This window comes from Haemorhous mexicanus, chromosome 6, assembly GCF_027477595.1.
Source record: "Haemorhous mexicanus isolate bHaeMex1 chromosome 6, bHaeMex1.pri, whole genome shotgun sequence".
Lineage (NCBI taxonomy): Eukaryota > Metazoa > Chordata > Aves > Passeriformes > Fringillidae > Haemorhous > Haemorhous mexicanus.
This window is the reverse complement of record NC_082346.1, coordinates 53,584,920-53,599,267: the sequence shown is the minus strand read 5'-3', so window position 1 is coordinate 53,599,267 and position 14,348 is coordinate 53,584,920. Positions and strand designations below refer to the sequence as shown.

The 14,348-nt window shown below is 43.6% G+C and overlaps 1 protein-coding gene across 6 annotated transcripts in view; it reads left to right on the top strand.

The window, feature by feature from the left end:
* Positions 1-14,348, top strand: part of BCL11B (BCL11 transcription factor B) — a 92,182-nt gene that overhangs the window by 4,592 nt on the left and 73,242 nt on the right. For 4 of the 6 annotated variants that reach the window (XM_059850287.1, XM_059850290.1, XM_059850284.1 and 1 more), the window contains exon 2: positions 10,127-10,492. In XM_059850287.1, coding sequence (XP_059706270.1) covers positions 10,127-10,492 — 366 coding nt within the window. Of the gene's footprint in view, positions 1-10,123; positions 10,493-14,348 lie in introns of all 6 variants that reach the window. The other 2 variants (XM_059850286.1, XM_059850289.1) reach the window with 1 other exon arrangement.

The window sequence follows — 14,348 nt, the reverse complement described above, 5'->3', positions numbered from 1 at the left end:
CTCATTTAAATGGGTGGACAATGCAAAAGAGCTGATTATGTATAGGAGAGGAGGCTGAAGTGTTGAGCTGCTCTGTGCAAAGAAATGTTATTTTGGTTTGGTTCAAATTGCTGATTTTCCAGCTTAAGATCTTCCATTTTTAACTTAAGAAATCTGTTTTCAAACTAGCTCTGCATTTTGCATTTGAAGGGAATGTGAAAGACAAGAGCATGTGAAAAGCTCACTGGTAGCAGTTTTGCAGAAGGCGGCAATGCTAGAACATTTCTGTAGAGCAGCAGCAAAGATTGAGAGGGAAAAGCACAGGAAAATCATACAATTCCAGGCAGAGAACCAGGTTTCCCAAGACAGGTCTTCAGTACCTGGTCAACAGGTTTCCTAGGAAGAGCAATAATTTCCTGTATCACTTTGTTTTGTACGTAGTCATTAAAAATCATAACAAAAACCCCTATGATTTTTTGCATGTCAAAGTTTTGCAAATTGCTCCAAGGAGCTTCTCTTAAAATGCATTTAGATTTAGTGCAATTAACGCACTTTCCCTGCAGAACAAAACCCACACCAATGTAATCAACTCTAATACAAAGAGAATGTAAGCTGTGACTGAAGAATTAGAGAGGAAATTACTATTATTTTAAGGATGGATGATTTTTCCATAATACCTGCATGGCTGTGCACAGAAAAGCACAGCCTTTTAAAAGACATCACATGTGTTTACTTTAAATAGGACAGGGGAATATAAAGGTTGCATGCCGTCGACTTCCAGGTTATCTTTCATTTGAATATATTTGTATTGGACTTACAAAATAAGTTAAAAAATACTGACACATTTTCATAGTTTCTGTTCTTTAAAAATATTTTTTAAAACTGCTGCGGAGTAACTAGGTTGTGGCTGTGGGTTGTTCTGTCCTTTTTGCTTGGTGTGTCCGGTGGCTTAAATAGATATGCAGCGGGTGAGAAACCATTTTGCAGGTTTTTTTTCTGGTCGGCAGATGCAGAGTATATTTTGTCAGGCTTATTTAAATACTGAGAAATAAAACTCTCAAAGATTTCACAAACTGGCTGCCTTTAATAGAAATGGTGGGAGCCCTTGTTTTGCACAAAATGTGTGTTTCTCTGCAGAACAAAGCGTTGTTTTGTGGCATATTTGGCAATAATTATGACTTAGAGAAGTGTGCACTCGAAGAAGTAGTACAAATTTTTATCATTTATAGATTCTGGTTGACTTCAGCTGCTCTTCCCAGGGCTGAGCTGGCTGCGAGCAAACCTCTCTGCTTCCAAAATGCCTCGCACACGATATTAGCTTGTCTCCCACATTTCCTACCTGGATCTCTTTGCTCTTTATGTTGTTTGTTGATGGAAAATACTTTCCAAAATAAACTTCGCCGGCTGCCGGAGCCTGCCGTGTGCCCCGGCCGCCAGTGGCGGGGGTTGGCGACTAGGGGGAGCTCCCAGCCCGTGCGATGGCCGCGCCGGCCCCGCCGCGGGACGCGCGGGATGCGCCGCCGGAGCCCGCACCGCCGCGCCCGGCGCGCACCGTTCTGCCAAGCGCGCTCGGCGTAAAGTTGTACTATTGATTTTCATGCGAAGATCTATATAGAGCTAGCCGAGAGAGGCTGACGGCGAGACAAATCTATTTTTAACTAAATCGCGGCTGATTAATTGACTCGGGCGGACAGGAGTTTTTAATTAAAATTAGTTTTTAACGGTGCTTTTTATTGTCAACAGACAATGTTTAAATTCTCAATTTGTTGTTGTCAGATAGTGATTGGGGTAATGATACCTGTGCATGAGTGAGCTCCTGCATGGTGGGGAGTGGGGGGAACCCATGGACAACCGTATGTTTGTTCCAGTGGATGTGAAAACACAGAGTGAAGAAGCTGTAGTTGTAGGACAAGATGTGTGCAGCAACAAAGCAGACACACATGTACAGAAATTGGCTTCTATTACATATCAGAAAGCCGCATGTATTTCTGCAGAGAGGATTTGATATGAGACAGTATAACGTACTTTGATCCTCAGGTCCTTAGAGCAAACTATCTGTAGTTCCTGCAAATGAAAATAAAGCATTCTTTTTTTTTCCTAGAGAAATAAACACAAAATCACATCTGTCACGTAGAAGTTGCTGCTGAGCAGCTCACAGGCATCTCCGACGGGCTTGTGCTGTTCTCTGCTGCAGTCGGCTTGCGTGTCGTGGACAGACTTTAGCAGGACGTTTTCCTGCCCAAATGTATAATTTAGTGGCATGCACGTGGGAAGCTTTGGGTATGTGTTTCACTCAATCTGAGAACTCCATTGAGTCACAGCACTATTAACACCGGAGAAGCGTCTTACTTTTAGGACGCAATATGTGCATGGAGGTTATCCTGTGGCAGGAAAGTGTGCTTTATTCTAACCTTCAAGAGAAGTAAATTAGGTCAGACAAAGGATCAGGGCTGTCATCAGCTGTACAAAACCCCTTCACTCTTGGGTAGAGAAGACCAGTAATTTATCTGATGATTTCTCTACTTCATTTAATGTTTGAATTGAGCTAGTTGGAAGCATATAGACAGCAGCCAGCTCATTTGACAGACTGGTAAGCTGAAGAGCACAGTGCTTGGGCCGTTGCTGATGCTAGTGTTGCACAGCCATGGGGAAAACCTTCCCTTCTCCCCTCCCAAAACCTCAGACTTCACTTACTGTGGCTTTCCTTCCATTGCATGATTGTTAACTTTTTTCAAGAGAAACAGCTATCCCTCTTTCCTCCTCCCCTTCCTCTACCCACCAAGTGCACACACACCCACGCTCCCCTTCCTCTCGCTCCCTCCTCTGCCTCCCACCCTTCCCACTCCCTCAGGTCAAAGCCTGGTGGAAAAGCTTCCCTGCAGAGACCTGTTACCCCAAAATGGCTCTCAGCCTCCTCGCCAGAGCATTTCCTACTCTTTGGTTGCAGTTTGGTTTCTCTAGGGTTGCAGTGCAGTTTTTGGTTGAATTTAGTCTCCCTTCAGTACCGTCCAGAGAAAGCATGTGGAAAAATAAAGAGTGGTTGGGGTTTACCCACATGCTTTAAAGTTAGCAATTCCACTAAAGCACTTGGTGAAGCATCAGCATTGTCTGTAGATGGCTTTATATGTATGTATCTTTCTAATGAGGGAGGGAAAATGCATCAATAACTGCATGCATTGATAAATGCATGATTCATTCAGCTGCTTGTACTATAGCACCTTCCTCCTCGGTGTTTATTTACTTTTTAAAAATGTATCTGGGCAGGCTGCACACCATTTCTCGGCACTCAGCTGCAGCCTCAGAGGCTCCTGAACATCAGTTAAATTTTCTCGCTGTCTGCCCTCCTTCTCAAAAAGCTGTTGCTTGCTCAGTACTGTACACCCTTGCTGGAGCTTTAAGTAGCAGCTTATTTCTTTGCTTTTCTTTTTTTTTTCCCTTTTCTTTTCTTTTTTTTTTTTTTTCTTTTTTTCAAAGGATATATAAAAAATGCCTAAAGCAGGCTATTCGAAAACAAATTAAAGTAGAGGGACACACTTCATGCATTGCAGGCACGCGCCAGTAGAAGGGGGTTAGAAGAATATAATCATTTTACTGGCAAAAGTGACACCAGATCGGGGATTTGATTAATGGTGCAGCATTCACAGGGACTTAGTTCTGTGTTTTTGACATATGCAAGTCTTTTGTGTAGTTGCCTCAGTGCAAGAAATTCCGTTTTGTTTTTTTCCTGGAGCAGCTGATAATTTGTATGTGTGCTGGATATGCCCAAGGTACTTTCCAAAGACTAAGCACTAGACAGCACAGTACAAAAAAGGAATCCAAAGTTAAGGGAGAGGAAAAAAAACATACTGGTTTACTTAACTTTTTTATGACCCCTTTTACTAAGCCACTGGAAGAAGCCATAAATTTGCTGAATGTTATAATGAGTATGCTTCAATGAAAGTAGAAAAAAAAAAAGGCTTAAGAAAATCATATATGAGCAACAGTGTGCCATAAACAATTGAAAAATGCAGTCTCTTTTGAGTCTGATATTTAAGAAAAGAACAGATCTGTTGTGTGTTTAATACATGCTTAGAAGTAATTACTTAATTTTGATCATGCCTTTTGAATCCTTGGGTAAGAATCTCTGCTTCCAGTATTCTTTTCTATGCCAGTTGAAAGCCTGTACCCAAATACCGCTCCTTCTCCTTTTGTGGCACCGAGCACTCCTTTCTCTCCTTGGTTGTCGTTTAGTTTTAAATAAAACAAATGTATTCACTTGGGGAACAAAGAGTGCTTTTATATCACATCATCACATCCCATTTTATCTGCAGAGATTTACAGCTTCTGCAGTCTATAGAAGAGCCTATACATTTTCTGCTTTCAAAAGCAGTAAATATTTTTTTATGAATGTATCGTTTACTTAAGAGATACACTACTCTCTTCCGTAACACAGTACATAGTTTCTGAAGAAATAACATCTGACAAGTGTTGGAGATATGTGCAGATTCTTGGATATTCTTGTCTTTTGTCCTGTTTGGGTCCGGCGTGGTTATTATGTAATTTTCCTTCTTCTTTTCCCTAAATCCTGATGTGTTGTCTCTTTGTGGCAATGCTTGGGGTTGTTCTGTCTCAGGTGTGTAGGGTTAAACTGCCGTGAGGGTTAAACTGCTTTTTGAGAGACTCGGTCTTCTGCAAAAGGTGTCTGAGGTACCCGTGCTGCAGCACAGTCCTTCACCTCGCAGCCCTCGGCGGGTGCTGAAGCGTTGGAGTGGCCGGGTCATTCGGCTCACCCTCTCTGCACCGCCGTGTCACGGGCCCCGTGCGGTCCCCGCGGGGGCGGCCGCTCCATCCTGCCCGCCGGGCCCGGCACCTGCCGCGCTCTGCCTCCGGCCGCCGGCACGTGGCGGCGGGGACTGGACGGCGGCGGCTCTGCGGCTGCACCGGGGCCGCGCTCGCACGGCACGGAGGGGGCACAGCCTCGCCCGCCGCTGTTCCGGCTGCCTTTGTGCACTTTGCACATGCCGGAGAGTCGCTGGGAAAGTGAGGCACAGTGTGGTCCCCTGTGTTTTGGGGGCTTCTCAATCAAGTTGTCTCTTTTGGCAAACTCAGCCTCAGACTTACCTGCAGGAAAAAAATTAAAATCCGCAAACAATTGCTTTGCAGTCTTCAGAAAAATTAAAAATTGGTGTCAGATAAGTGGTGTCTGGTACCGCTGAGTGTGATGCTGGTGCAATATGTAGACGTAATCTCAACTGTGCACCTTGTGGCTGCAGGGAGCTGCTGGGACGCTCTGGAAGGAGGTTATTGATAAACTTCGACGGCAAGGAGCCGCGTTGCCCGCTTTAAGCAGCGTTAGTCTTTGTGCAGCAAGGATCCTGACACCGATCTCGGTGATAACCCAGCCAGAGAGCGTGTGATTCGAGCTACTTTCCGTTAAGCATGTTGATGTTACAGTAAATGTGACATGTGGGTGTTGATTGAAGGGACATAATTTTCAGGCCTGCTTTGGGCCAACACCCTGAAGAGCAAGTCAGTCCTTTGTGCTCGCTCCCCAACTAGGCTGAGCTCTCTCTGGCTGAGCCTTCAAGACAGCAGTGACTGAGGAGAACAGTGCACTTGACGTGCTGCAGCACATTTCTAGGTGGTATCCTGCACCTGGCCACCAGGAACTGTGTCCCTATGGTGGACTCTGGGCTCCCCCAGCTTGTCCCAGAGAAGGGTGGCCCCTGGGGCAGCCTGTGCCTTGTTTCCCAGGTGGACACTAGGGTGGGCAGTGGCTGTGGCAGGGTGCTGGGGCAGGCAGGGCACCCAGCAGCACCTCTGCAGTGAAGGCACAGGCAGCGCTCGCCTTCACCACCCCGTTATTGATTTGTGCAGAAAGCAGCCACGGGGGGGAAGTTTCACATGCAACACTTTGGCCCAACACCAAAACATTTCCTCTGCCCCCTTTGCCTCATTTTGATACTGTAGAACAAGAAAAATAAGGAAAAGAATGGGCTGGCAACTTCTAGATCCTTTCTTACCCTGGTTCTGCAGAGCAATAAAAAGACAAGAAAATAAATGATTGCTGTCTGGACCCAGCCTCACCCAAACTCTGTGAACATGCATCCATGGTTCTGTCTGTTTAAAGCCTTGGAAATGACTTTTAGCAAAACAGACTTTTCCACTATTAGTGGGTAAGATTTTGAGACAACTGACAGGCAGAAAGTAGTTAGCATTTGCATTCACTTTAATACTGGGCATGAGAGCATTGTTTGCATGGGGCACATATGCTCTAATGATGTCACCACGCTGGAGTAGGAGTGCTGGTGGCTTTGTGACAGTGCCTTTATGGAATTAAGGGGTTTGTCCACTGTATTTTGGTGTGGTAGAGAGCCAGAGACCTTGGAGATGCTGCTTAGAGTCCAGTCAGCAAGTGTAAATCTTTTTTTGAGTACAGCAAATGATTTAGATTGTCCGGTTGCTTTAATTTCACAAAGCCATCATAGAACAACTGTGTCACTCATGTCCCCAAAGATTGCCCATCACCAACTCACTGTGCTCCCTAGGCAGGCAATGCCAAGGCAATGCTCTGTGTAGGAATCTCTGGATGTAGGGAAAATACTGGGCACACCTTAACACGCCTGAAAGAACCAGGGCACGAGTCCTGGCTGGAAATAGCTCATTTGCTTTTTTTTTTTTTTACTTTTCCCATGTAAGTGACGTGAGATGTTTTCCCTCCTCCTATTTTGTGTGGCCTAATTTCTTCTTCTTAAAAATAAAAATTAATTTAAAATAAATACTTGTGAATAAACACCCTCCTACCTCTAAACCCATCTACCAACAACAGCAATAAAACCGCAGAGTTAAATTCAAATAATGTGAAGCGACTCATTTTAAACCCACAGACACAAGCAGAGTCAGAACTTTAGATTGAGACTGGCCTAAATTGCCCCACTGGTATTAAAGGGCTCCTTAAACAGCCTAAGATCTTGGCTGTTGTATTAACCAGGCATGACCCAATGCGTTATGGGCTGGACTTGCAGGCTTTTTTCTCTTTCCCTTTGTGGGTTTTAAATCTCTCCTGTAATGTTACTTGAATGTAGGTTTTTAATGGCTTAATTGAGTTGTCAATAGGAAGCCTTTTCTTTCTTGTGTTTTTTTTTATTCTGAGTAAAAAAAAATAAATGCAAATTGACATGGATAAAATGCATTTGAAGATCTATTCAGTATTTTGTTTTTCATTCTTTTATGTCTGTTTTCCATGTTGTGAATAAGGGGATGTAATATAGCTTTTGCATTGTTGGGTGAATAGCTGGTCTCATGATTGATGATTTATTAAGCTCAAATCAGAAATAGAGTTGAGGGAAAAAAAATCTTTTGATAGTTTGAAACCCAATTACTACTGATCACGAGGGCTCGGCGTACCAAGAAAACGAAAAGCTGATTTTTGGTGATGTGACGACTGCCAAAATATGAAGGAATACCAGATGTTATTTTAAAAAAGTGCCATTGCAGAGTCCTTGGAAAGAGAGAGTGAGTGAGTGTAAGCGAATAGGCATATGTGGATTTAGCTAATATTCAAATGAAATGTAGAACTGAAAAGAAAGAATTTGTAACAGTTTAGCTGTTCAAACCTCCTTCATGTTTCCACAGACGCCTGGTCAGGACCCTTATCAATTGCAGCAATTTTGCTACATTTTCAGAAGAGCACGATCTAAATTGCAGGCAAAAAAAAAAAATCCTCACATCCAAAAGATAATAAAGTTGAGATCTGTGCTTTTCTTTATGTTTGTTACATATATATAAATGCCAAAATTCAGCCTTTGAAATTTAAGACACAGACTTTAATCAAAAGGCTTTACAGGAATGTTAGTGAAACTAGTTACGAGCATTTTCCCCCCGTGCCATCTTTTATTCTTACGACCCTTGGTTCAGTTCCTGTATTTGTGTTGTCTTTTCCAGCTCTTTGTCCCATCTCCCACTTGTGTATCTTCGTGCCTGTGTGTGCCTCTCTGTACAGTTTTTTTAAATATTTTGACACACTCTTCCCCCTTAATAGGAATTCTGGCTACAAATTGCGTGCACGTTTCTAAAAGACCCTTTTCACAGTCCTTTTCTTTTGGCTCTAAAATGATGTATATGTAATTGGTAATTAAAGGTGCAAGCTCTCTTCAATATAAACAATATTGCTCAATGTTAGATCATTAAAGGGAACTGCAGCACTAAATAATTACCTTTTGCATCATGACACACTGTTCGCAGGTATCCGCTCCCTTCCCAGCAGTGCCTTTTCAGCACAGGGTTATAGTCACATTTTCACTAAGGCAAGAAGACATCTTTTCATGATATAAATTGGTGAATTAATTGCTTAGTATTGTCCTCAAACTCCTTTTAAACCTAGATTAGGAGGAAAACGGTAATTAATGATTTTCAGAATGGGTGAGTTGGGAAGGATAAGCCTTCTTGTGCCCATGGTTGGCTCCAGCAGGATGGTCCATGCCTGGGCACTGCTCTGGGGTCCCTGTCCTTTTCTGCCGTCGCTGCCGCTGCTGCTGCCGCTCTCTGCTTTGCTGTTAGAGGGCTCTGATGCAACTTGTAATACAGCTGGTAGATATGCTGATCAGTTATTTATTCTGAAGGCAAAAATGGGAGTGATTCTTTTTCTAAACTACCTTTTTTCGAGGCTTAACCATTTTTGTTGCCAGGCAATGCATTCCACTTTCTACCTCTTGCCCCTTTTCTGTGTTTCTTGTTCTTTTTGTTGGTTTTTTTTTAGTTTTTTTTTTTTTTTAGTTTTTTTGGTGGTTTTTTTTTCAATTGCTGTAGAGTGGGGCAAAAATCCTTTTGTTTTCAGAATGGAGAAGAGTCCAGGTCTGAATTATAACATCTGTCTATCACAGTCTTATTTCTTTGAGATATTTGTGTTACTTACTTTTCCCAGGAAATCCATGAGGAGACTAGTAGAGAACATTTTTCCTCCTATTCCTTTAATCGTGATTAGATTAGAGGTCTCAGTCACTGATTTACATACTGTTAGGTCCTCTGTTTTGTTCAGCCCAAATCCTATAGTCCTTGCAGAAGCAAACCAGCCTTAGGCAAAAGTCAGTGGAAATTTTGCCTGAGTAAAGTCCAAGGTTTGTATGATTTGGCAGTTACATGGCAGAACAAGAGAAAACAAACAAAAAACCATGTTTTGCCCCAAAAATGGATTGTGATCCACAATTATTTTAAAGTGTAAAAATTATCTTCTAAATACGGATTTAAAACATACTGGGTTTTATTAATTGTGACATGAAAAGTTACATATTTCCTAGAAACTGATTCGAGTCACACAGAAATTCTTTCCCAGTCTTTGGGGGTAAAGGTAGGAAATTCAACACGTCTGTGGACAAGATTTAAACAAAAAAACTTTTATTAGCCTATATAGCAATGGCAGGGTTTTTGGCATTGGAAAAATAGAGTGGAATATTTCAGGCTCAGCCAATATTCCAGTATGTTAAATAAGTGCCTCATTCCCTTTCCCACTGTACACACTTTTGAAACCCCTTAACTGCTCATGAGACCATACCCTGCTTGTGTCTGTCTTGTAAGCAGTTTTTTGTAATTTCTGCTAATGGGTGGTCATTTATCTTTCTGGTAACTCTGTAACAGGACAAGGTGGTACTACTTTTGTATGGCATGGGGAGCCTGGTCCTGCTAGTTTGGTGTATAAGAGCTTTCTCTCTCTCCCTGAAAAATAAGGAAAGACTTGGGTGCATAAGCTTTGCTGGATGGGGCCTTGGCCAGATGGCTGGGAGACGCAGAGGGAATGAGAAGGTGGGATAAAAAGAGAGGAACTATTTCAGAATGTGACTCGGGGCTCGAACGCTTGCAAAATGGCTCTTTGCTGATATCCTTGCAGTGCTGGCAGCAGTGGGAAGGAGCTGTCAAGAAAGCTATGCCAGGTCAGCCTTTCCATTTTGTTTCAGGCAGGCTTGGTTGCAAAATATATTGAAATCATTCTGGGAGAGCGGAAAAGCTGAAAAATAAAAGAAAGATCTAATCAGGCTTGGCTCCTTTGAGGGGGGAGCGGGGAGGCTGGGCCTCTGGTGATGCATCCTTCAGAGTCTATGAACACTCAAAGCAATCTCTTTCTCTTTTTCCCTCGTCCCTTTCCTCCCTCTTTCTCCTTGTCCATGCAAAGCAGAGGCTGACCATGTGGAACCGGCACTGGCCGACGAGGACGAGAGCCTGGCAATAGCAGACCCAGGCGGCATCAGCATCGCCGCAGGCGGGACAGACCCCGACTTGTTAACCTGCGGACAGTGTCAGATGAACTTCCCGCTGGGAGACATCTTGGTTTTTATAGAGCACAAGAGAAAACAGTGCAATGGCACTGGTGGTGTCTGCTATGAAAAGAGCATGGATAAGAGCAGCCCTCCCCCCTCCTCACGCGCCGAGCTCAGGAAAGTGTCAGAGCCAGTGGAAATCGGGATCCAAGTCACACCCGATGAAGAAGACCGTCTTCTCACGCCTACAAAAGGAATTTGCCCCAAGCAGGAGAACATTGCAGGTACAGCACGTTTTACACTCAATCAACTTGCCTAGGTAATCTTTTAACTCGAGTCCTCTAGAAAGTGCCATGAACAGGCTTCAGCAACACGTCTTTATAGGAGCCACCCATCTGGAGGATCCTCACGGCTCTGCAGGGCTGTCCATCCCCTGTTTAATTCTTTGTAGCTGTCTGTGCAGGGCTAGCTGCTGGAGAAAGGGGCTTCTCAGGCAGCTGGGAGAGCTAAGGGGCAGTCTGTACATCTGGAAAAAAGGAGAAAGTTGGGATCAGAAAACATTTCAGGAGCATCCTTAAGCAAGTAGCAGTGGCAGAGGGATAGGGGACTTTGGTGAGGTGCCCAGTTCAGTCTTGTTCCAGATACCCTTTATTACATGCAAACTCACTGGGAAGGGCTGCATCCTGACACTAGGAAAAATTCTCTTCCCATTGACTGGTAGTTGGAAGAAGATTTTTTGGTGAGGGCTGAAGCAGGGTTTCATGAAGTCCTTCATTTTCCATTCCCTGGGGTAGATGTCAGCTTCCTGGCCTGCACTGCTGCCTGTGCTGCCTGTCCTGGGTCTCTTTAGATGGCTTGGGTTGGGTGGGTAATGCCTCCACTCTCATGCACACCCCAAAGAGATCTTCTGAATAAGGATACAAGAGCACAGGCTGGCCTGGGTGAGCAAATTGCAGGCATTTCTTTTTCTAAAACTCTCACATGTGGTGAAGTTAACGTTCATTCAGTGGACCTCCCCCACTCAGACGTGGGCAGGCAGGTGATGATTATCCACCTAGGTGAGGTGGTATGCAGTGGTTCCTGCAGAGTGCCTGGCATGGGGTTGCTTCCATCAAGCAGGGTGTTTTTCCCCTCTGCAGTGGTGAAAGGATGACTCTCCTCCCTGCTGGTGAGTGGGGGTTTTATGTTACACAGCAGGATCTCCCCTCAAACGGGCCTTTTTTGTTCAAACCAACTGCATCCCATACAGAGGACCAGTGACAATCTGCCTTTGCTGCCACTGTCCCGATTTATCTAGGAATTGTCCTATGGGATTAGATCTGACAGTTCAGGATCCCGCCTGTGGTAGAGATGCTCCCATGAGGGGATCCCCAGAAGACAGGTGAGAGGCTCCTATTTTTACAACTGAAGCTTAAGAGATTTCTGCCTTTAGTGTTGGAGATCTCTGAGCCAGTCCCCAGCATCTCTGACAGGCTTGGGCATCGCATCAGTGAGGGTGTGGGCTTTAAAATGCTGTGGGCTTCAGACCTCCTGTCTTTTAGGACAGGGCATACAAAGCCCACTGACTACACTGTTTTCTTCTGAGAGTATTTTTTTGTGGTGCAGCCACCACCCTGACATGGGGCAGCTGTTAACTCTGGGTGCATTAGCTGTGGCAGGCCTGTGCTGTAGCATTGGAAGCAAACCTACCGTGAGAGCTGAGCCCATCTTTTCCTCATCCTTTTTCAGCTTTCCTCATCCTTTTGCAGTCGTGAATACATTTCTTGGTAGAGATGATTACATCATGGTGTAGCAGATTTGAGGGCTAGATTTTCTTTCCATTTGGTAGGAGCAGAAGGGAAGTATTCAGGACCTTCCCTAGTCTGCTGAAGGCTGCCTGAGTGGGGCTGAGAACTCCCAAAAGCTGTGGATCTCCGTGCAAGCTGATGGCACTCAGCCCCTTGCAGAGGATGTGCAGTGCTTAGTAAGGCTGGTTTAGGAGAGCTCTGCTGCAGTTGCAGTCCAGAGCTCATTTCTTACTAATCTCTGTCCAGGTTCAGTCTATAGTACCTCAACGGTTACACCCAGAGCAGAGGGTGCTGTCCTATCCCAGCTTCTGGGGGTCAGCAACAGCATAGCCAAAGCTTTTGCCATGCAGAAAATCTGCTGGGAGGTCGTGAAGGAGATGTTCACAAGTGGAAAAGGCATAAAAAAAATTAAAAGCCAATCTGTAGCACCTAATCTCTTTCAGACTAAACTGAATATCAAATGAAAAATATGTAGGAAAGATTTTGAATTGAGAAAAATAAAAGGGTTTATCATTTGATTGGCATTTTCTCAGCAGTGCATGGAGATAGGGACATCCACTAAACAGTGCTGTAATAATACTTTCTCAATTAGGAGCCCAGCTCTGAGATAAAAAGGTGCAGTGTCCTTCCATATTTTTTTTAATAGCGGCGGATAGTTTTCAATAGTAGGATAAAAGCCTCACATTACAGCCATGGAGGGTAGCCATGAAAAACCCACAGAAGTCATTCACTGGAAAGGCTTTAGTGGGATATACCAAACCCCTTATTTATATTTCAATAGAAAGGCTTTCTGCATTAGCCAAGAAAATCAGAATCTGCATTTAACATTAAAGGTATTTCCCAGTGAGCGGCTGTAGAGCATTGTTGTTAGATTTGTTAAAAAAAGAGACTAAATACGATTTCATAAAAGGGAAACTTAATCTCTAAGGCAGCTTTCTCCTACCCTGCCACCCCCTCCCTTTATTTTTTTTTTTTTTTTGTAATAATGCAACAGCCTACAGTATTTTTACTTTATATGTGACGAAAGATATTCTTAGCCTTTCTGTACTGCGACAGGAAGAATGAATTTCTTTATTCCACCAAGAAATATGTAAAATAATCCCTTAGAAGTATGGGGAGATATGTTTGTTCAAAGCATTTAAAATGTTATTTTAATCAAAGGCACAAAACACTCTACATGCTGTGTCAGCTAAAGGAGACCATTACATTTTAACAGCAAATCATGTTCTTTTTCCCCCTCCTAGCCAGCCCCCCCCCTTTGAAACTAACTTTTTTTTTATTAAATAAAAAGGAGAAAAAGATTAAAGAATAAAAAAAAAACTTCAGTGGCTCAAATGTATAAAGTAATTTAATATGGTGGAAGCATTAATTATTTTAGCTTAATTGAATTCTGAGGACTGCAGCAGTTGCATTTTTGTAGACAAGCTCTGTTTATTATTTCTTTGTGTAGATTAACAGTAAAGGAAACATAGATAACTTTCAGTTATTTATTGTAAAATAAATGTGTCAATTCATGTGTAAAGCAAGCTGTTCAAAGATAATTGAGTCTTTATATTTGAAGAGGGAAACCAGAAATCACCCACTCGCCACTCCGGCTCCCTGAAATATGCTGCCACCACTGCTGTCCTCGAAGAGGTTTCAGCTCCTCTCCTTGATCCTGTGTTATTTTTGCAGACCTTCTTATTTGGTCAGAATGATTTGTAAAGCCTTCTGTGCTGTGACTAAGCCACCAGACCTTATAGCTTCCCATGGCTGAATGCTCCGAGGGTACGTCAAGTGCTGAGCTTGGCTCTGCCGTTGTACCTCTCGTAGCTCTGGGTGTGAGGATATTGGGATGCAGAAACCGCGCTGAGTATTCATCCTGGCACAGGGTGCTCCTCAGGTCTTTCTTCCTCTCTTTTCTTTACTTTCTTGGTAGCTCTTCTTGCCCCAGTCTCTGAATACCTCTTGACCACACAACAGACCTTGTGCTGCTTTGAGGGACACGTTGAGGCAGAACTCAGGAGCCCACGAGAATTTTTATGTATGCAACACAAATCTCCAACAGACATTTCTATATTCCAGTGGAAACAAAGGCAACTTTGTCTCTGCAATCAGGTTTTAAAGATGTGATAATGAAATCTGTCATCTTTCCCTGACTGGTAACTTGCAAATCCAAGTTTTGGAGGTGTTTTCATTTAGTTACCACTGTCCGTAAGATGTGTGGTAGCATGTTAGCTGGCACTGGGAGGACGTGACTTGCTTAGGAGCAGTCTGCCCTGTAAAGGTTTTTTTTTCTGTTTTTCAAATTGGCTGACCTGTTTGAAAATCGGTTCTGCCTCTTGTACGGAGGGTGTGATAGTATCGAAGAGAT